The 23883-nt window shown below is 36.7% G+C and overlaps 1 protein-coding gene across 1 annotated transcript; it reads left to right on the forward strand.

The window, feature by feature from the left end:
* Positions 1-490: 490 nt before the first annotated feature.
* LOC149088413 (transcriptional repressor p66-alpha-like) lies at positions 491-23239 on the forward strand. The gene is made up of 6 exons (XM_089247498.1): positions 491-690; positions 3097-3188; positions 9841-9901; positions 14212-14899; positions 17831-18028; positions 21835-23239. Exons 3-6 carry the CDS (start codon positions 9852-9854, stop codon positions 22816-22818), a joined length of 1920 nt encoding a protein of 639 aa, XP_089103624.1. The 5' UTR covers positions 491-690; positions 3097-3188; positions 9841-9851; the 3' UTR covers positions 22819-23239.
* The last annotated feature ends 644 nt before the right edge of the window (positions 23240-23883 follow it).

Here is a 23883-nt window from a genome sequence, read left to right on the forward strand (position 1 = left end):
TAAGATCATACATGTTAATTTATACTGCCATCTATATTTCAAAGTAACAGCTCGCTCACAAATATCTGTCCCGTATTGTTGTTTTTGAAGTCCGGCAATCCTAAATTGGTGTAATCATTGGTGATCGTTCAAAAAAAAAAAAAAAGTAAAATGAATTCAAAATTTTGGTAAATACACAGTAAGATTTCGTCCAAAATAATTAGTTGCAAGGTCTTTTTTCATTTCAAAATCCAAATTTCTGCTTGAAACCAAAACTGTTTCTGTTTTCATATCAAAATTTTCCATAGATGTTCGGATACACTTGAATTAAAAAAACTGAGATTCATAATTTTTATTGAATTTATTTTATCATTAAAAAACACTTTTAATTTCCAGAATTTCACATTGCGTTACACTAAATTTCTTCTGAAGATCTTGAAGGGTGCTTTTGCTTCAGATAACACTAACTGGTCAGTTCAGGAGTTGAAAAAAAAGAAGACAAAAACTACAAACCTTCTCGGCTCTCTTGAGCAGCGAGTGTGTTTGGTTTGCTAAACGTTGTAATTATTAATTAATGATCTAAATTTAGGGATATTTGAAAGGTATCTTAATTTACAGATGTAAATTTTAGGGAATTTTTTCGATTGCAGAAGCCTTTCAGTTTCCGATGAACTTCATTTTCGTCCCCGATTTTTAAGGAGAATCTTATCTGTGAGTATTATTTAGGACATTATCATCCGTAAATTTAATTTATAGTCCCCTATGTGTCACCTATAATTACCCAACGTCACAATGAAGGGGTGCTTTGTCTCGATTTTTTTTTTTTCCTTTTTGCGTCGCGGTAAGTAATAGATGATTTTTTTGTGTTTCCCCATTTACTTTCTCTGTGATCTTGATTATGAATAAATGGGGAGTTTGTATTTGAAAATTTTACGCGAGTAAACCTACAACCCCCCCTCCCTGTCTTCCTCCCACTACCCTCTTGTGGAAAGGCGTCATTTGCATTTATTTGGTCATTTTTTTTGGGCTTTATTTCGAGCAGTGTATGTTGTAAGTGAATATTTTTCGTAATTATTATCATTCGTGATTTTTTCGCTTTATGAGATAAGGGCCGTACGCCCGTACCGTTGGGTTCAGGGAGGACCCCTCCGCCCCGACAGATTAATATCTAGGCCCCAGATGTTGATCTCCTGACCTCTGATTTGCTCACCCCGGAAGTGGGGGGGGGGGTGTGAAGCTCGGGACCTCGCGGCATGGTCCCGGTTGCCCCTTAAATAGTTATGGCTCTGCATGATATAACGGGAAATTATCACCTTTGCTAGCGGTGCACAAACCCCGGGCCAAATGCGGCCCGAGAAGCAGTGCTGTCTTAATGCATGGACCGACCGGGGGAAGACATCAAGTGCACCTGGGGATCACAATTATGAGAACTGGTAAAGATTTTAGAGATAAACCATGTGAATTGGTAAGAATGCATTTCTAGGCAGTTAAGGTAGGGGGGCCTCAGAAAAATCACTACCCGGGACCCCATGATCCTTCCAAGACTTTCTGTGAAAGCCTAGAAAAGTTTTAGTAGGCCTACATATATAAATGCCTAGGCTAACCCACACTTCTTTCATAATCTGGTCCCATGTTGGAAGGATATCACCAATTATTACATAAAAAGTATCAAGTGCAAGTAAAGTTGTCAATTACAGCGAAAAAAATTGTCAAATGCAAGTAAAGTTGCTATTTATAGGCCTATCCAAAAATATTTCAAAGGCAAGTAAAGTTGCTAATTATAGCCAAAATAATTGTCGAAGGCAAGATATGAGTATGATTGATAGATTCATTATTATGAAGTCGCACCATAAAGTAATGAAAATAATTATACTCATAATTTCTGATGTCAACGTTCCAAGTAAGCGTTTGTTGAAAATAGGGGGAACGGGTCATTTATTAAACAATAGCCAAAGTAACGAATTTTCCTTTAAAAAAAGGTCACGTGGTCATCCCTGTGTATGTATATAAGTTTCTGACCTCATCTCATGTGGCAAATGCACAGCATATCTGCCTCCCATACTGAAAAGGTTGTGCATCCCTGATATATGCTATAAATAACTATATAAAATTGCAGATGTAGTTCAATTTTGCTAAAAATATTTACTCATAAGCTGTGAAATTGGAGCAATAAATCAATTTAGTTTGATAGAATTATCTCATTTGTATCATGATTTATCTCAGCGGTTCTCAACCCTTTTTGACTCGCTGAGCCCTTTTAAGTAAAAAAATGATATGGCGGAGCCCCGTGGGCCAACTTTTTAATTATTCATCTAAGTTACTGATTTATTTTTACTATTTAAAAATATTTATAATTACTTTTTTTTATATTTTACTGTTTTTTTATTTTCCTCGAGCGGCCGCGGAGCCCTTGGGGCTCCGCGAGCACTGGTTGAGAACTGCTGATTTCTCTCATTTGTAAGATAATTATGATATTTTTAACTACCATCACCGTATACCTGGGTGTGTGTGGGGAATTTGTCTATGACATTTGATTTCCCTAATAGCTTCATTAACAAATATAATGATAGGCCTACTCTGTGGACCAAGAAAAAATATAATTGTATAAAGCAAGGCTAGACAAATTGCAGGTGCAGGTCACCATGGCGATTAGAAAATTGGTATATAAAATTTTATGTACATTATTGCTAAACGGAAGTGTAAGTATAAAATTTTTGATTTTGTAATAATTTGTCTTCCCACATGGGAAAGGGCATACGGTTCTGGAAAAGTAAAAAAAAAACCAAAACAATGTTTTAGGACTGTTTTTCGTTGGGGAAAAACATGTTTAGCTACCAAGAAATTTAGCTGGTGCCTAAATTTTTAAAAAACTTTTTCCAGCCCTGTTATAGGGAGATTATTATTATTATATCGAGAGGCAGAGTTTAACATTAGAGTATAGATATTACCAAACAAGACTTGAAAAAATATCTTTGTATAGGGATTTATCATTATATTGAGTATTGTTGTAATGAGTTTTTGCTGTGTGTTAACAAAGCAGATGTTCTTCTGACTTTTCGAACTCTTTTACTTTCTCAGTTTCGCTGATACTAAAACATATTCCAATCTTTTCTACAGTAGACCCTCAATTTACAGACCATCTATCTACAGAGACACAAGGCCAGGTTAATATCAACAGATCGTGTATACCTTTTACTGGCACATGACGGGTGAGAAAAACTTTTTCCAATCTGTGATTTTAAAATATTTTTACGTAATCCATACAATTACCAATCATGCACCAAATTTTGATTTTTTTTCTTTGTTTCCAAGTTTTTTGTAGAACAAACTATAATATACCATGGCATAGTCTTAGTTCAGTTATCTTGAAAGTTATTTATCACTCATATCCAGAGTTGCCAACTGTTACAGATTGTCTGTAGAAACTACGGACGGCTGCAATGAAGTACGGAGCTGTGGGAGACACTCTCAATGCTACGAAAATCAGATTTAAAAAATCGGGTCTATGAGTTTCTTGTGGTGTTTTATTCATTTTTATTATTATTTTTATAAAATTGCATGGATCATTACCGTAACGATGAATTCGTATACGCATGCAAGAGAATTTGAGAGAAGACAAACTTGGAGCCAATCTGTTTTATCTGTGCGAGGAAGGCAATCTGTTAAGCTTCATCTAAACCCGCCACTCTACCAACACCTTCTATAGCAGAAAGCCTCCTCGTGAAACTTTGTGATCACTAAAGTCGTTCATTTCACCTGTAGCCATTGGATATAGCAGACCGACGTATGCAAAATCTTGACGTATTTACCTTTTTTTGCAGTATATTCAATGACTATAGGTGAAATGGACAATTTTGGTGATATCACAAGCTTTGCATAGAGCTTTTTGCTATAGAAGGTGTTAGCTCTTCTCGATTCCCAAACGTGCAAAAACCTGTTTTCCATAAAAACCGCCCCACGCTGTGGGCAAAAACAGGTGTTTGAATGGTTGAGTGCAGCAGGTCTGGACCCAGCTTGATTTTTGTATTTCATGGTCAAGCTCGCAGAGCTTGACCATGAAATACGTGTCAGAAAGAATGTTTCGTCATAGGTGTTTCATGTGAATGTTTCGTCATACAGCCTACAAGGGCGTATGCAGGTTGGGGATTGCATTGAATATTCATGAATTTTATTAAGGAACTCTGTGACCTTGGCACATTGCTTCAAGAGGGGTCATGTGGCCTGAGCCCTCTAGGTTCCAGTGTCACCGAGGTGCATTATTTAATGAACTTTGAATTAAAATTAAGAAAAAATTAAAAATTAAGTTTTTGAGTGATTATTTTTTATTGTAATATGATTATGTTGTCCACGGGGTTACCTCTCTTCATGGCAAAGCTGAGCATTCATCACTACTGACGGGCTTTAAGCCAATGCTTTCATGTCGGCATATCCAATGCTTACGCTATTTCTAAACTGTGAAAATATGTACAGTGGATTCCACTTATAATGTTTTTCAAAAAACCATGGAAAAATGTTGTAAGCGGAAAAATACTTTAAACGGGAAATCTTAACGAGAATTACTTATAGTTAAGACCCCCTCCCCATTAAAATTAGTCGTACTAAGCGGGAAACATTATAAGTGGGAACGCCTGTATATAATTTGTTTTGTCTATATAGTTTGTTCCTAATATTTTCAGCAATTCTAGATGAAAGGTTTGATTTTGAGGGGGGGGGGGAGAAGTGTATGTGTTAGACTCAAGCAGGATTTTCAAAATGGCTTACCTTGTTCAGAATTTTTTTCTTTCAAAATGTAGTTTGTGGTTTTTTTTTCCACTTATCTGTTTGTCATTTAAATACAATTAAATAAATACCTGTACAGGGTGATTTAAGTTATTTGTCCGTAAAACTAACTCTGTAACCGTTCACTTTAGAAGTATACTTCCAGTTACAAAAACTTTTCAAATGACATGCAGTTTCTTTAACAAACAATTTATTTGAGGGATTATACACATAAAAAATAAAAGCATTATGTGCTGAAAAAGCCTGATTGGAAAGTTATCGCTCTGTTCCACCTCTGTAGGATTTGCAAAAACCCCCCAACCCACTAGATTTTTTGGGTTATGACACCGAAGCACGAGAAAAGCCAGTTATATAGGCTGTAGACTACATAAATTTAATAGACCTAGTAAACTCAGCCACTAGTAAACTCTTCTCAGCCACCTCGTTGGGCATTTTGCCTGTTGTGGCGTTGTATTTGTATTTGTAATGGGGGGGGGGGGCACCGAAATCGTTTTGTATATTGTTATGATAAATGGGTTTATAAAACAAGTTTTTTGAAGGCTTTTTCTCTAATACCCATTGAATACATAAATTTATTAATGTATTTCTCTTTAGATAGAGTACGACAATGCAATAACATCATTAGAAAACATACTGTTTGCGAGTAAGAGCAGTTTTAAGCTGTAGTTTTTTTTATGGGTTTTTCAGGGTTGGGAAAAATCAGACCAACCCTGCTCCTGAGGAAAAAAAGAAATCCTATGTTTCTAAGTGCAGTATTTGCAGAGATATTTAAATTCAGAAAATGGAGAAAAATTGGGAAAAAAACAACATAAATGAGGAGGGGAGCATTTTCCCAATAGTTTATGCTGTTTTTCCCAACTTTTCTCAGATGTTTTAATGCCAGTATCTCAGTAAATATTGCACTTAGAAACATGGATTTTTATATTAAAATATTTTTTTCATTGCTTTCAGGAAAGGATTGGTTAAAAAATGGGTTTTTTTGAAAAAAAAAAAAAGTTTTTTTTTTGCATTTAATTTAAAAATGACTATTTTTTCTAAAAAATCATTCAAGCTTCTAATAATTAAAATCAATGTTCATTAATGTAATTAACACTATTGCCATATATTAAACTTTTAACGGGCAATGTTCTCAATTAGGAACATCATTTTTATTGATTAGAAAAAAATATTTTTCATACATCAAAAGCACTTGAAATTTTTCCCCGAACTGTGACAGATTCCAAACTTAATTTACAAAACAAAAATTTCATTCATTTCAGCACTTATGCCATAAATTTAATTTTTTTTGTTTTAATTTTAATGTTTCTACGGACATGGGCAAGTCCGGAAAACATACAAGAAAATTTTTTTTCATGAATTTTATGGTTGGTTGGTATCTCTAAACTAAAGGTTCAAAATAGAAATGGGAAATCAGAATAGAATATGGATCAAAAGAGGAAATATCAGAAGAAAAAAAATTTATAAAATCAATTCAAATCTTAATTTGGCCAGTAAAAGGTGAATTAATATATATTTCTTGAATTTCAACAAAAACCAACTTTTGCAATGTAATTATTTTATAGCTAGACTTAAGAAATTAATATTAGCATTAAGAATTGCCAAACACAATAAACATATAATAGAGATGTTTTCTCTCCAATTACTTTCAATATGCTTAAGATTATTTTGCAACATACTAAAGTAAAAATACAAAATATGTTTAATGAAGCATAATTAATGTAGATTAGTTAGCAACGATTTACGATGTACACACACACAAGGTGATTATATTAAAGTTATTATGCTGTAAAATCAGAACCACTTGGGAGAATAATGTAAATTTGCATAAATATTCCTGAAGCAATGGAATTATGTTTGACAAAGAGGAAAAATGCTTAAAAATGTAAAATAGGTGGCGCTCGTACAACACTTAGGAAATTTACTAGCAGAATGGAAGCAGTAGCTGAGTGGGCTGATAATTTTTTTTTGTCATTTTGGGCTAAAACGGCATTAATTAGCATTGCACGATTTCATAACTCATGGAAACATCACAAAAAATGAAGTCATTAAACAAACAACAAATTACACAAGAAATGTTTGATATATTGTCCAGCGTGTTCTGATGGGATATGGAAATGCAAAACTGCTTGTTCAACAACAGATATCCATGTTTTGTTTTAATGCTGTGGGAATGTGCTTTGAATTCAGCCTAGTTCCTGATCCAGCCACTGTACAAAACATTCTTTAAATATCTCCAAAACCAAAAGTTGCAAGGGTTAAGGTCAGGTGAACATTGTGTCCAGGTGTTGTGTCATCCTTCTATTCCCAAAATTGTTCTTTAGCAGCTGCTTCATAGGTGATGCAATATGGACCTTGATAAAAGTTGTGCTGCCCACACAATGATGCTATTGAAGTGCCAAAATGATGTGGTTGTACAAAGAGATTGTACCGCTGCCAGAAAAGAGTGTCATCTATTGGTACATTTATAAGTTATTTTTTCTTTACGTTAAATGAAATTCCAATTCTTCAGGAGTATTCATGCAAATTTTCAAGTCATTCTGTCCAAAGGTTTTTATTTTGCATTGTTTTGAAATTGGAAATTTAATTATAATCACCATGTATATAGTTGATCATTTTTCATGAATCAATTACTACAGTACAATAGAAAATTGATCAACTGGTGAATGTATAAAAAAAGAACTATTAATTGAATATAAGCCTGGTGGTGAAAAATAGCATATGTGCTGCTTCTGATGGAATGAAAATGTTTTCGAGACAATGAACCACCCTACACTGGTCTTTGTCCTTCAGGGGCAGTTGGTGTGTTATTGACCATTAGCAGGTGGTGGTGATGACAATTGATAATTGGAGGGGGCCCATGCCATCTCACTTGTTATCTTACACTTGTCATGTTATATACATAGGATACGGCAAACAAACAACACGATGGTTCTTATTGTATAATATAAAATATCCATCAGAGCGAGCCAGTGTCGGTTTTATTGGGTGGAGTTCACTCGCTGTGGTGGATCTGATTTAAATATACAAAATAAAAATATTGTATGGGGGGAATATATATATATATTTCCTTATAATATGTATATATACAATAGGGATCACCCATGCCATCTCACTTAGCACCTTATTCGGTGAGCATTATGAATACGACAATATGAGTAGGTACGAGTTTTGTGGACATTTTTCTTAGTGGTAGAAGTAGTTGGAGTCCACTAAGTGCATCTGTGAATGAAGACAGTGTACGAAGAACATGCACTGTCATTGACCCATGTGCAGGAAGGAAATCTGAATGGTGATGCGCGACCTAGTCAAGGTCACCTTATCGTCACAGATGCTTTGGTGTAAGAAGTCAACCAGATAATCAGCTAAAACAGATGACTCACCATAAGGATCAGCAAGAAGACATAAAATTATATATCATATATTAATTATATTAAATCGTATTTTTACTACCAAAGCGTTTCATCTAGCCCATACATGCCAACCTTGGGACAAAGTCTCTCCGTAGTGGCAATGTTCCCCTTATGGGAGAACCCCCCCCCCCCCCCCAATTTCTTCTTCCTCCATGACTATTTTAAAAATTTAAATCTATTTTATTATTTTCTTCAATTTGACCATATCAGGACCGCTTGATCATATAACATTTCCTCAGATCTGACAAACATTTGAAGTAGTTTTTTTTAAAGTTTGGGCTTGTTTGTCATGAATAGTCCCAATGAAAGTTCTTTGATTTTTTGGAACGGGACACTGTCACTGCTTTGCTGTCATCGACATCCCTCTTCGTCTTTCTTTTTAGAAACTTATCCATGAAAAAACTTGATAAATAATTAATATTTTTGCTCATTTGGTTTTTTCCCCCCAATTCAGCAATTAAAATATTTTCGGTATAAGGATCCACCTGGGAATTGAACTTGCAGATGTGTGGACAGCCAAACAAAGCAAACTTTTTATAATCATTATCAACAGCAAGGTTGCTTCAGCTCATTTCAAATTCAGTTTGATATTCCTTCTTTGGAGAAGCTGTCTTTGTGGGACATTTTGCACTTGATAAAATAATAGAATTCAGAGAAACCTCCCATAAAAATACTTCCATAGTTTTCATGATTCACCATAATTCTTTATTTTATGCAGGGCTGTCATTTCAACTTTTTCTGGGGGTGGGGGCAAAGAACATGTACTGAATGTATGCATATGTATATTAGTATATATATACCATTTTTAGTGTATTTTCAAAAGCTGGGGGGGGGGGTCGTTGCCCTCCCCTGACCCCCCCAAATGATGGGCCTGATTTTATGGTAGAAATCCAAAGAAACTACAGACATTCCACAGTAGTTGGCAAGTATGATCCAGCCCATGAAAGGTGTTTCTTAAGAATGGTGTCAATATGTGCAACACAATTGGTACACCAGTTTTTTGCCTGCAATCGGTATCCATATCACCTACTTGGCCCCACAGACTGAAAAAATTGTGCATCCCTGCTTTAAAGATGCTTTTAGCTGTTTGCCTTTCAATGTTCAATGGCCATTTTAAAGGAGGAGGAGGGTGAAATATGCTATGACGTTGTATGTCCTGGCAGGGCTGTCTTAAGAGCATCATGGGCCCCCGGGCCAAGTGAGTTTTCTGAGGCCCTATCTTGTAAATTCTCAAAAAATTCAACCACTTATTTTTCTGAGGCCCCGCTTCTCTTGAGGCCTCCGGGCTGTGCCCTGGTGAGCCCACGCGGTATGACAGCACTGCATCCTGATCATAGATTTCATTGGCGGGGAAAAATGGTAAAAAAATTGAGTTTGCCTTTTTTCTTCCACTCCTTAAAGTGGATTAAAAATTTGAACTTTTTCACTGAAGGTTTGTACGTATGGTTTGGTATTGCATAGGCCTTCAGTTAAGTCCAAATTTAATGACTTTGATGAAAAGTTTCATTTGTTAAATGAAAGTCGAGATGACCACAAATGTGCATGCAGGGTCAAAGAAATAGTTAAATTTGAATTTTTACGGTATTTTAAATTTTTCCTTAAAATATATATTTCCATTTGACTTGTAGCCTCAACTTGAGATTAATGTTTTTTTTAATTATTGCTTTTGCAGCTGATTTTTAAATGGTGAATGAAGAGATGGCTGAAAATATGCAACCAGATCTGCAAGAGAAGTAAGTATGAAATTGAAAATTTGCAAATGGGAAACATGTTTGAAGGCAGGGTTAGCGCTGTCGATCACCATTGTGCCAAATCTTGACAAAATATTTCATTTGGCAAATAAATAAAAGATTGAATTCGTCAAATCACAAATTTCCATTCAGCCTCTTAATGGTTGAATCAGGCCAATAGTTTTGGAATTCACATTTTATGACTAGTCAATTTGGCTAAGGTTCTCTTTCATTTGGCTACAACTTTTTCCGGGTGATTAGCCGAATTGCTGCAATTGATAGAAATTCAGGGGAACCCTGTGTGAAGGAATAAGTATATTAGTTGGGGCCAACCAGGAAATTAGCTCATAAAAAGAAAAAAGTGCAGTTTGTCAAATCAAATGTCAGCTGTATCTTTTATTTGCGCAACAGTTATTCAGTTTTACCCAGATTGCCATAGAATAGCGACTGAGAAATCTGTAATGGGGTCATTTTCTTTGCATGATTACGAAATGTATAAGGACAACACGAAAATTTCAAAATTTATGTGTGATCACCAATGTGGAAATGGATTATCAAGTCTCAGATATATATATATTTTAAGAAAAATATAGAGAATGTGAGACTGTTTTTTCTATTAATGGCCAATGTTCCATAAATGGAGCATAGTTTTTATTTTCAAAAATATCAGATAAAAATTGATTCAAATATTTCCGGTTTTTTATCGTATATAGAGAAAAGTTCAAAGTATTTTTTGAAATAAATTCGGAAAGTTCATGTTAATTTAATCTTTTTTGACCGAATTTTGAAATTTGACATTTTTGGGGCATTTTTTTAAATTTTTGGCCCATTTCGATTAAAATTCGCCAAAATTTCAATTTTGAAGTAAATTGAAAATTATTTTGTGTTTCTACCACTTAATACATCAATCAAAGTAAATCAATTAGTTTCTTTGTACTGTTAAACATTGAAAAGCTACGCCCATTCAAATATGCATGTTCCATTTATGGAACATTGGCCTTTCAAGAGAGTTGGATTCTAGGGATATCTAATGTGCAGTGCGCTGCTTCGATTTTGCCGTTCGAACCACAGGGTGGTGTCATCATTCGACATGTGTATGGGGGGCGAATTCTGGGTAATATGAAGCAGAGGAATGTGCTTTCTAGAGGCGAATTGTTTTATTTATATTGGTTGAGTACTTTTTATTCTTGCATTCTTGGAAATACATGTTTTTGTGAACCGCATACTAATCAAACCGTGATCAGCAATAGTAGTCTTTTTATGTTCAGCTGTATGTAACCATGTCCAGAAAATATCTCACATCAGAAGAATCTGTAGGATATTTATAACTCGCATATACACTGAAGAGCCAAAACAACTGGTACACCTGTGTAATATCGTGTAGGGCCCCCCGCGAGCCTGCAGAAGTGCCGCAACACGACGTGGCATGGACTCAACTAATGTCTGAAGTAGTGCTGGAGGTAATTGACACCATGAATCCTGCAGGGCTGTCCATAAATTCGTATGAGTAAGGGGGTGGAGATCTCTTCTGAACAGCACGTTGCAAGGCATCCCAGATATGTTCAATAATGTTCATGTCTGGGGATTTAAGTGTTTAAGTGGCCAGCGGAAGTGTCTAAAGTCAGAAGAGAGTTCCTGGAGCCACTTTATAGCAATTCTGGACATGTGGGGTGTCGCATTGTCCTGCTGAAATTGTCCAAGTCAAAATGCACAATTGGCATGAATGGGTGCAGGTGATCAGACAGGATGCTTACGTACCTGTCACCTGTCAGAGTCTTATCTAGACGTATCAGGGGTCCCATATCATGCCAACTGCACATGCCCCATACCATCACAGAGCCTCCACCAGCTTGAACAGTCCCCTGTTGACATGTAGGGTCCATGGATTCATGAGGTTGTCTCCATACCCGTACACGTCCATCAGCTCGAAGCAATTGGAACCGAGACTCGTCAGATCAGGCAACGTGTTTCCGGTCCTCAACAGTCCCATGTTGGTGTTGCCGGCCCCAGGCAAGGCATAAAGCTTTGTATCATGCAGTCATCAAGGGTACACGAGTGGGCCTTCGGTTCCGAAAGCCCATATCTATGATGTTTCGTTGAATGGTTTGCACGCTGACACTTGTTGATAGCCCAGCATTGAAATCTGCATCAATTTGCGGAAGGGTTGCACGTCTGTCACATTTAATGATTCTCGTCAGTCGTCGTTGGTCCCGTTCTTGCATGATCTTTTTCCGGCCGCAGCGATGTCGTAGATTTAATTTTTTACCGGATTCCCGATATTCACAGTACACTCGTGAAATGGTCATACGTGAAAATCCAAATTTCATCGCTACCTCAGAGATGCTATGTCCCATCTCTCGTGCGCAGACTATAACACCACGTTCAAACTCACTTAAATCTCGATAACCTGTCATTGTAGCAGGAGTAACCGATCTAACAACTATGCCAGACACTTGTTGTGTTATATAGGCGTTGCCGACCGCAGCGCCGTACTCTGATTGGTTCCATATCTCTTTATTTGCATACGCATGCCTGTACCAGTTTTTTTGGCTCTTCAGTTTATATGCCAATTACTTGCTAATGAAAATGGGAACATCACGGATGATGATGTTATTGTTGAAAATGATCTAATGACAACAGTTCCAACTGATGTATGTGGAATGCTAGATATATATTTTGCAACATCGAGGATGAAGTATTATAGAAATTAACAGGTTTTTAAAAAAATGTAGGGCAGAAAAACATGCAACACTCATGTGAAGGTTTCAAGAAAAGGCAGTTTTAAGCAATCCGATCAAAAACCTCAGCTCTGGATTTCATTTGAAAAGAGTTGCCATATGACTATTATAGCACATTGGAATTATTCATTCAGAGTTGTTTTGAAGCAGATCTTATTTTGAACTTGGAATTCAGAAGAGGAGTGACGATGAACATTCTACGAAAGGAGGAGGGGTTAATTATTCATCCAGGTCCACATTGTCAACTAAAAAAAGATGTCAGGTCATCTGATGGCCATTATATTGTGTCTGCGACGCAAGGACGGTGTGCGGTTTGCCAAAAAACACTATATATAAATGCTACCAATATGACAAACGGGTCCATCAAAGATGTTTTTTTTCTTTTATCACAGACATTATAGAAAAATTTGAATTTTCTTCACTCATTTTTATGCTAAAAAAATCGGTATCTGTTGCGAATTTGAAATTGCAGTCCAAAATAGAAAATTTTGTGAGATAACTGTACTCCAGAAATAAAAATAATCGTGAGAATATAGGCGATACCAATTTCCACTTTCACCTCTCCCCAAATGCCAATGTTCCATAAATGGAACATCGTGAAAAACAAAGAAAAAAATTTTTTTCTTCAAATTTCAAAGTTGATCTATGGATGGGCATGCAGAAGGACCTCAAATTCCAAATTTCAAAACAATAAGTGATTTTGTTTATAGTTCGGCCTTTAAACGGTTAAAAAATGTGTTTTGCTTCCTAGTAAATTTTGGCTGGTTTGTTTTTTTTTTCTATTTGCCAAGCTCTGGCATTGTTACATGCAGGCATTAAATACTACAATAGTATAAATGCATATAATAATACATGCTCTAATCAGTATTTAATATGCCAGCATGTCTAGCTTGTAGTAGAAAGAAAAATACAAGTAGTTTAGTCAAAACTGTTTGCATTTTCTGGGCGTGTCTGACGATAGATTTGCCCAGTCCCAATATATTCCACTTATTTTATTACCTGTCATACCAAGGGATATCCAGGCCACATCACCATATATACACCTTCTGATCCAGAGTGTGGCATTTCTACCAGCTGACATAGCCATGTGCTTTAGATGTGCCTAGACTAGGGGTTCTCAGTTTTTTTCCACCCGCTCCCCCTATTCAATGTTTATCTGTGAGCTCCGCTGTCTCCCCAGAGCTTTTTAACAAAGAATATTTTCGAAAAATCTTTACCAAAAGTTGGAGGCTCACAGTTTGAGAACTCTGGGCATAGATAATTTGCCAAAACTATTGTCGGCGAATTTAATTGCTTTAGATGTGCAGTTAATTTACATGTGAAATAGTGGATAGGAGTGCCAATTTCCCCATCAAGGCAGTTTTTTTGAAGCGATGAAGGGGTAATTTGAAAACGGTTTGTGATTGGTCATTAAAAAAGTTGTGCTCCAATTTTTTCCTTCGTATGAAAATTTTGGTACTATTTTATGAAGGTTCTGCTATGTTTTAAAATTTAAGCTTTCGTAGATTGTGTTTATTACAAAACTCAAATTGTCATTGCCCTCACACAAGTATTATGTCTTTTTTTTTTATTAAGGTGGAGCCGTAAGAGAGTGAGAAAGAGCTTGACCAATTCCATGAACATGAAGCAGCAGTCTTCCTGTGGAGAAGTTGAAATGGTGGACCTCACTGACTTGCCCACGAAAAATCATTTTTCTTCATTGAAGAGGAAGCTAGGAACAGAGATAAAGAAATTGAAGACCGAAGATGATATAGATGGTGATGAACAACCCCTGCGGAGGAGCCAACCTCACAGAGCGGCCAGGTTTACCGATTCATATAGTAACATTGCAGGAGAAAGTACTGCCGTACTTTCTGATGATGAAACAGCTCGTAATGGTGAATGTAAAGAAGGGGAAGAAAGCAGTTCAGACAGCGATTCAGACTGTGAGATTATCATCAAGTCTCCTCCTCCTGGCCTGTCTGCGGAAGAGCATGCAGAATGGAAAAGTAGAATCGAGGCTCTCCAAAAGCAGCTTGCATACGAGGATGTGAAGCTGTTGCTCCTGAAGAAACTCAAGCAAAGCCAGACGAAAAAGGAGGTGAAGAAAGAAGAGGTAAACTACACTGTGCCACCACATGTAAAGATCAGCCAAAGACCCTCGGCAGGTACAGCACAAGATTCCACTTCTTTCGTGCCTCCTTCGAAAAAGCTTATGCCTGCTAGTGGTAAATCTCATGCAAAAAAGCTGGCGGTGACGGAAAAATCTTCAAATACTGTTCAGGTAAGTCAGGTGATCAAAAGTAACAATTTATGAATAGCTTATGTTTGTTTTTGACAAACACACATCTTCGTAAGATTTGTTTATTGACCTATGTATGGGCAGCAAATTTGGGGAATAAATGCTCAAGAAAATTAGGATTGTCATGAGAGTGGTGTGTAACATGCTCCAGTTGCACATTCCGGCATTCTTATTTTTATCAGACAGCAAAAGAAGTAAATGGGAAATCAATTTTTCACAATAAGGTATTTATTGACATCACATGAATATTATGCAATTAAGACCAGTTATTCTTAGTTAAAAATAATTCAAATTAAGATTAGAGTTTTCGGTAACAGTAAATTACATTCAAATAATCTTGGCTTAAATCGTGACAAAAGTCAAAGATTTCGCCAATCTGTCAGATAGTCTATATCTTCTGTTGACATAACATTACTGCTCAAAACTAAAGGGGCTAGATCATTCAGGTACGACACGATTACTTTAGTAGAGATGGGATCATCTTATCACAATGTCATGAAGTTGGTGGTTGATTTGGAACTGCTATATGCAGAGCTGCCAACTGCTGCGGATTGTTCGTAGTTTCTATGGACAGCTGCAATAAACTACAGAGCTACAGAGACACTCTCAATACTACAGAAATTGGTTTTAAAAAAATCTAATCTGAGTTTCTTGCAGTGTTTTACTTATTATTTTAAATTGTATTTCGATCTTTACCGTAATGATCAATTCGTATACCCATGTGAGAGAGTTTATAGAGAACACAAACTCTCTCTGAGCCAATCTATTTTGTCTGTGTGCAGAAAGCTAAAGCCGCTTCTAAACCTGCCACTCTACTCAATGTCCAAATGTGCAAAAACCGGTTTTCCATCAAAATTGCCCCATGCTTTGTTCCAAAAGCAATTTTTTGAATGGTTCAGCGTGGCTGGTCTTTACCCCACCTTCATTTACATAGTGCATGGTCGAGCTCGTGGAACTTGTGTTGGAAAGAATGTTTTGCCGTAGAAGCTCTGATACAAAAAAAACTCAGATGGGGAGTCAGGGTTGCTAGACATCTGTATATACTGCCCACAAGGGCGAATGCAGGTTGGAATTGCGTTGAATATTCATGAATTATTAAGGAATTCTGTGAACTTGGCAAGTTGCTTTAGGAAGAGCCGTCCAGGTTCCAGTGCCAATGAGGTGCTGCAATTAATGAACTTTCAATTCAAAATTCAAAACAAAATTAAAATTATGACAATTTTTTTTATTGTGCTATGATTATGTTGTCCTGCGAAGCTGAATATTCATCACTACTGACAAGCTTTAATCCAATGTTGGCATGTCTGTATATGATGGAACTGTCTATAAAGCATGAGAAGTGTTGATGTAGTATTGGCATTTTTCTCCGGACATCATCGGGGGAGAGAGAGAGAGACGTAGGTGACCAACATAGATGAAATCAATGACAAGTCCATAACGACATCAATATCAAATCGGTACAGCCATTCTTTTCACATCCACTGAAATAGACTTAAACAGAATCTCAGCAATAAAACTCTAAAACATGTCCCGGTCCAGCTGAAATCTAACAAGTGCCTAGGTACAATCTAGAAATTATTCTTTACATGTTAAAAATTTAATTTTTTGCCTGTGACAAAACAATTCATACTAGAAAATACGAGGTTAGTACTGAACAACAACTTAGAATGAAGAAATGTCATCAAGCTCCTCTTGCAATCAGTATTTATGCACAACAGGAACAGGTTTGTTTTTGGCCCAATAGGACCACACACACACCTTCCATCATGAGGTGGAAAAAACTATGTCATCACATCTTATTTGCACAATTGTGCGCAATGAATTACCAAGTATCAATATTTTGGAATGGCAACAAAAATAAAAACAATACCAGGGAACTGACCAGGTTTTCCCAATATGTCAACAAGGTTTATTGTGTGATGAACAAAACAATATATCAGCACCAGCAGAAGTCTGTGGCTCTCTGCTAGTGAAGCCAGGTATTTATATTAACATTTCACGCATAATTAATACAAATAGTATTACTGATCTGTCATGATCGTTGATCACGTGACCGATTGTAACCAATTTGAGGCCTAACCTCAGACACCCGTTGCACCGGGTAACAAGTATTGCTGTCCGAGTCTGACACAGTGCCATTTCAGGTGAAAATGAACACTGTCTTCAGTGAGTTGCCTGTTTGTGTGGTAGTCTTTTTGTGTCCACTATAAAACACGGGTTCGTACCAACTGTAAAGAATATTGATGGGAATATGCTCCAGTGTGTTTGGTAAAAACTGGTTTATCACATCAAGCTTTAACAGTTCGATTGAAGTCCAATTTTCAAGAGCAAAGATCTACCATCGCAGAAAAATTGTGAAAGAAAAAGGTCAATGATTTTTTTTCTAATGAGTCAATTTTTGGATTTTTGTACTAAGTTTATCACTGAAAATCATTATCCCTATTGGGTTTCCCTATCGCAAAAGCCTGATAGATACCTATGGTCATGCAGTGGTTACCAACTGGAGTTGTCTGTCTAGTTTTCTGACTTTAAAATGCAAATATAAGTTGGTTTGTGAAAAGGTCATCACAGCAAGCAACAGAGAAAACCAGGGTTTCTATTATCAATTGTCATTATGCCAAATCTTGACGAAATACTTCTCTTTTTTTTTGCAAGCAGAAGAGCTATTCTGCTGAATAACAAATGTTAAATCATAAACGTTGCCAAATAACCACTATTAAATCATCAGTGTCGCCCATTAACTCAAGGGAAAGTCACAAATTTTCTTTCGGATATGTGGTAGACACTGGTTGAGCAAATTGACATGTATTATCAGGATGATAATGATCATGTTGACATTATTCTCACATGCAAAAACTATAACCTGATGTTTCATGTGTATTTGAATGTAAGTAGTACATATTTGTTTTGCAGGATCTTACAAAGCATTTCAAGCCTTCAACTCCTGCAGCAGCTACAACTTCTGTCAGTTCTCCAACGCCGAACAATTTGGTCCAATACAGCGAGAACTTGAACAGAGCCAACATAACTATTCATCCCGTTAATGCCCAGAGTACATCGCAGCGTCAGAAGCCTCTGAATTCTATAAAGAACGAAGTATCGATAAGTCTGGTATGGCATTACACTTGTTTTTTTATCATACTATATGAAATTGATAGAATATGAATTGATGGGAATTTTCTGTATCTTCAAATACGTTTTTAAAAAAAAAATAAGCACCATTATTTCTTCACATTAACACGTTTTGTGAAATGCTGCAACTTTAAAAACTTGACCCTTTTTAATTCTTTTTAATGATATCTTTGTGTTATATTCAGTCCGAAAAATCGGTTGCCACGTATGCCCGGTTATGTGGTTATGGAGTGTTGATTCTATGACTTTTGCACAACTGGCTGAATATTTTTCATGCAGAAATTGAATGGGGGTGGGGGGGATGATCACATTTAGAAATTTTGTGAATTTAGATGAAAAGTTGTTCAAAAATATATCTTCGCATCAGTCAGCTGTTAAAAACCTTTGTATGGATAGCGGAGAGTGACCAGGGCTGTCATTTCAACTTTTTCTGGGGGGGGGGGGCAATGGCCCACCCTGACCCCCAAATGACGGACCTGAGAATGACATCATCCTCGGATATATTTCTTTAGTCATCATAATAATACCTATTTTTTAATGTGGCCTATTATGAGCAGGGTTGGTCTAATTTTTGCCCAATCTGAAAAACCCACCAAAAATTACTCCTTAAAATTGCACTTACTCGCAAACAGTATGCTTTCTAATTATGTTATTGCATTTCCATATTCTATCTTGAGAGGAAATACATAAGTAAATCTATGTATTTAATGCTATTTTTAGATTACCTTTTTTCTGTATCATATTTTAACACATTGCAAGCAGGAGACTAAGATCTCAGTTCAATCTTGTCTAACTTGTAGTTTGAAGAGAGGCTGGAGCATAACCTTGTCTAACTGGAATTAAAAACTTGTTCTTCAGCTGCAGGAAGGTGTGAAGTGTGGAATCCTTTGTCACATTTTAAAAACAGGGTGAAAGAAATGATGTATTAAAATTTTTTCTTTTTTTTTTCCCTTTGTCTGCTGATGAAAGAGTTAAAGAGGGACAATATTATTACAGTGTATTACGCCAGTGATGCACTTGAGGCCGGGTTCATGCTGGGTTCAGAAAATTAAAAGAAAGAAAAAAAAAAAAATTACTAACAGAGTATTTGATTATGTGTATCCAGGATCATAGGCGTAAACTTGGGCCAATGGTCAGAGTACCCCACCCTCCCTGCTAATATATATTCGCTACCATCTTCATAATAGCTATGATAGAAATATTGAGTTTGAGATATATCGCAATGTTTCCAATAAATTTGTGCCTGTGTCCAGAACCCAATTTTGACATGAAGAGGGCCCTGGGCATAACAGAAATTAATATAACTTCTGCAACTGAGGTCAAAGATGTTTGTCAGTGATAGTCTATACTGTATAAATTTTAGGCCCCAAAATCATGAGGCCTCAGGCAAATGGCATCTATACTTTGCCATCAGTAAATCAGTCCCTGCCCTTATCATAATAAAATTCAAAACGATTTTGACACCCCCACAGAATTTTTTATAATGAGTTGCCATTGATATAATAACTTAATAATTGCCGAAAATTATTCAGTCTGTTATATTTATGTTGGCTGCAGCATATATAACTTTCCTATCCTCGTGCTTCAATATCAAAAAACACTGGGAAAAACCCCAAAACCCTGTGAGTTGGGCTTTTTCTGAAAAAACTCTGGTTTTTACAAGCCCTGATTGTAAAAGCAATGGATTTCACATTACGCCATCTCATATTAAAATTTGATTTTGTCTTTTATTAACCCTCATTTGGATGAGAGGCTGTCTATATATAAAGATCCTATGAAATCCGCTTTAACCTAGAAACCATATATGGATGCTACGGCTGTATAGGATTTACAGGATTCATTGAAAGACTGGTTATTTGTGGAGATGAATATTACAAGGAAGAAAATTCATCACTGCCCCCCACGGTCTCAAACCCTGGTCTCTCACTTGCTGGACCAGTGCTCTACAACATCTAAGCTATGGAAGCAGATAGAATATTTCAACCTTGAAGCGTATATAATAAAAAATGAAAAACCTGTTGTAAATGGACATTATTTCAGTCCCTTGCGGTTACGTTTCATACAGGTGCCAACGTATTTGGCTAGCGAGCCGATATTTCTCATTAAAAAGTCTCGCCACAGAGAGCAACACGCCTACAACAGTACAATTGTTCAATCAGTGCACTTCACATAACAAGCATTACACAGGAACAAACTTCACGTTAAGGCCCGTTTACACGAGGCAAGCGCTTTAGTGGGCAACTTAATTTTAACTTACCGATTCTTCTTGAAAGTGTCCACACGTATAAGTGGCAAGTAGAAGCTCATTGGATAATTTTTACGGAGGCGAGCGCAGTTAGCGCATGCGCGCTTCAGTCTACTCAAATCCACGGAGAGCGAGAGACGCAACGTGCGGGAGTATAATAGTAATAATTTTTTATTTATCTGGCATTCAGAGAGGTGCTTTTTTTTAAAGCTCATAGCTTTCGTAACGATGGAGGAAGATGATCAGGTAGAACTTAAGAATACTGTGATCAGAGCCACATTATATGATATTTTTTTTAAAGAATATAAATTTATTCACTTAAATAAATTTATTCAATAAAAAAGGAGAAACTATATCACTTGCGCGAGAGCAACACACTGAGCAAGAAGTAGGTCACGCAAGGGAAACCGTTCGCTTGTCCCCTTTTTTCGCCTCTGCACCCACGTAAGGGGGGCGAGAGATGACGCCACAGGGGAAAAAAGAATACACAACATATTATAAACTTATGTAAGTCATCGAGAAGAAATATAAGATTTCTCTATTTCTCCTCTAAGTTGTAAATACCGATTATATGATATTTTAATCTATGTTAAAGAGGAGATAATTATGAATTATGTAAGACGAAAATACGGGAGAAGATTCTTGGCATTCGTAGGAAATTCTAAGGGTTAAAAATTAAATAATCAAAATTCATTAAACAAAAATTATTTCCAAATTTTCGAAATCATTATTATCGAATCTTCAATTTTTTTCCACTCCTGACATCACGTCGACAGAATATTCTATAGCTTTTTCCAACATCGAATAATTTTTAGCTTGTTTGTTAAGGTAATTTTCATTTCTATAGTTCAACAAACATTCATGGCGAATATATTTTTCAACAAACTTGAAGGTTGTGTCCTCTGGCCACCTCACCATCCAATATTTCCGCGGAATTCTAGCGAAACTTCAGGAGACGACGGAGTATGAACAGATTCACGCTTGAGATCAAAATAAACCCCTCCGTGAGAGAGCAAAATGACCCCTCCAGCGCGGCAGGTCACGCCCACTGGCGCATGCGCATACGTCTACTTAACCGGGAAAAATAGAACCGTTCTTATCTGACTTACCAACTAAATCACTTCTGCACTTGCGGACTTGTCAACTAAAGTCGTGTAAACGGTCCTTATCGTCTGCATACATCGTATCGTACTTGGCAACTAAAAATTAAGTTACCAACTAAAGCGCTTGCGTCGTGTAAACAGGCCTTTAGGTTCACAACGCGTACACGCACATTCCAACATGTACCAATTCGTTAGAAATTCCACAGAGGAATGTGGACGAGTTGCATGTGTGGTTTAGTAGTGTAGTGTATTTGGTTAGAAGGTTTGTACAAAGATCAGGTTGTAGAGAACATTCTTTAAATATCAATTCTCAGGCAGCTAGATTTTTTAGAAAAATTATGCTTTTCTGTGTGTCTTGTGAAATTTTTCTTTTAAAAATGTTAATATTCTTTTGTCATTTAAACACTTCTAAGTTGTTGTTTTTTTTTCCTTCTCAGGTTCCTGTGCCTAGTACCACAAATGAAAAGCAACCACAAGTACCACAACAGACCCAACAGCCACAAGCGAAACAAAGCAAAGAAAAAGAGAAAGAACTCACTGCCCAGCAGCAGGCTGCGGCTAAGATCATGCTTCAAAAAGAAATCAAGAGAACTCTGATGCAGATACCAAGTCCAAAACCCACTTTAGAGCGTCCGCAGTTTCTACCAAATGGTAACAGCCCAGATTTCGTGTGGCTTTTGGGACTGGATATTGTGGTTGACTATATAACGAAGAAAATGGCCGAAGAAACAATCGCTAAAGAGCCTCGCGAATGCTCACAGTGTAAAACCAGCTTCTCTGAGTATTGGAAGACCATCGACAGAATAAATAGCAAAAACGAGAAAGTATTTGTGACCTTGTGTTATGCTTGCTATGTACACAGCATGAAGAAAAAGCTCAGAGTGGAGCATACCGCTCAGCTGAAATCTGCATTCACAAAGATTTCGCAGTACGAGAAGGAGATAGACAAATTAGCGCGCATGGCTACGGTTTCTTCGCCTTTGAACGTACCTCCAACTTCATCGTCGTCGTCATCTTCCTCCTCGTCTTCGGCGACCAACTATAGATCATCGGCTGGCCAATCATACACACCGCCTATGTCACATAAATTGTCTTCATCTACTTCCTCGCCCAGAACATCACAGTTTCCTTCGAACTTGTTTCAGGGCAATAACTTATTGTGGTTCCAACAACAATTTCCAAAGTTGACCCCCCAACAGCTGCAGACCATTTTTCAGCAACAGGCCCAGAATTTCATGGCTTCGGGCCTGCAGCTTTCCCCGCACATGTTACCATTCGCTCCATTCTTAGCTCAATATCCATATCAAATGCTGAATAAATCTGCTTCCTCTGCCAGCGATCTGCAGAGACAGTACCTCCTCGACATGATACCACCCTCTCGATCTTCCCCATCGGGTTCCCAGACTCATCGTAAATCTTAGTCCCAGCATCGATTAATGTATGGCAGCGTTATTACATCAGTTCGTGTGATTAGAAACGTGGAGGAGAGATTATTTAGAGTGGAGTGAGTTCGGTGAAAAATCATTCGCAAAAAAGAAAAAAAATGTGTTTGTTCAATTTTCCAAGGATTTTTGCTCTTTGTGTAAACTCGAAGCACATATAGATCTTAATTTTATATAAGGAACACTACTGAATGAAAAAAAGCTATGATATTAAATTGCCTTCGAACAAGTAGAATATTTTAGCTGTATCCTCATCATTGAAACTTAGCAATGATTCTTTTTTTTTTGTCGTTTTGTGTTGGCTAATGTTTTGTACTAACGAAGGAGTGCACAATTGTACATCACTTCATATAAAAAAAAGTTTTGTATCAGAAGTAAATTGTTACTGCCTGCGCTCGCATTCAGTCTCTCAGGGGTCACTCACTCAGATATGAACGAACAGGAGGGGGTAATTTATCACGTTTTACGAGCAGCTCTGTCTTGTTCGTGGTTGTTGTGTTTTCCTTTTTTTTGTGGAAAAATTTGCACTTCATAGTATACAATATTGTCATTTATAAAAGAACATCAGGTGATCGCACATGAGTGTTTCGATCTAAAAAAGAAACTGCTTTAAAAAAAACGAACCGATTTTTGTTTTACTTTGTAGACATATTTTTCCCTATTGAGAAACATTTTTTGTATGTACAAACACATTTACTTTTATGTAATGACTTTAGAAATGTAATGACTTAAAAAGAATTGTGGTTTATGATGACGAATATGTAATAAAATATTGACCTAAGAGCGAAAGACGCATCTCATCATTCGATCAATGACACTAAAATCAGATTTCTCATTGAGGACGCATACAAATTTTCATGTATGAATTGTTTTTGGCGATAAGCTGTTATCAAAAATCTTTAACAGGCATATCTGATCTCCGTAGCAGGCATCTTTGGTGGGTAGCAGTAATCACACATCTTAATAAATGGAGAAACATTCGGATTTATGAAGAATGTTTGAATAGAGAAAGAAAAAATTGAAATGCAACCACATGTGAGAATG

This window comes from Pholcus phalangioides, unplaced genomic scaffold (genome assembly GCF_987345545.1).
Source record: "Pholcus phalangioides strain wild (caught in Gottingen) unplaced genomic scaffold, Ppha-v1.0 ptg000003l_1, whole genome shotgun sequence".
NCBI classification, from domain to species: domain Eukaryota; kingdom Metazoa; phylum Arthropoda; class Arachnida; order Araneae; family Pholcidae; genus Pholcus; species Pholcus phalangioides.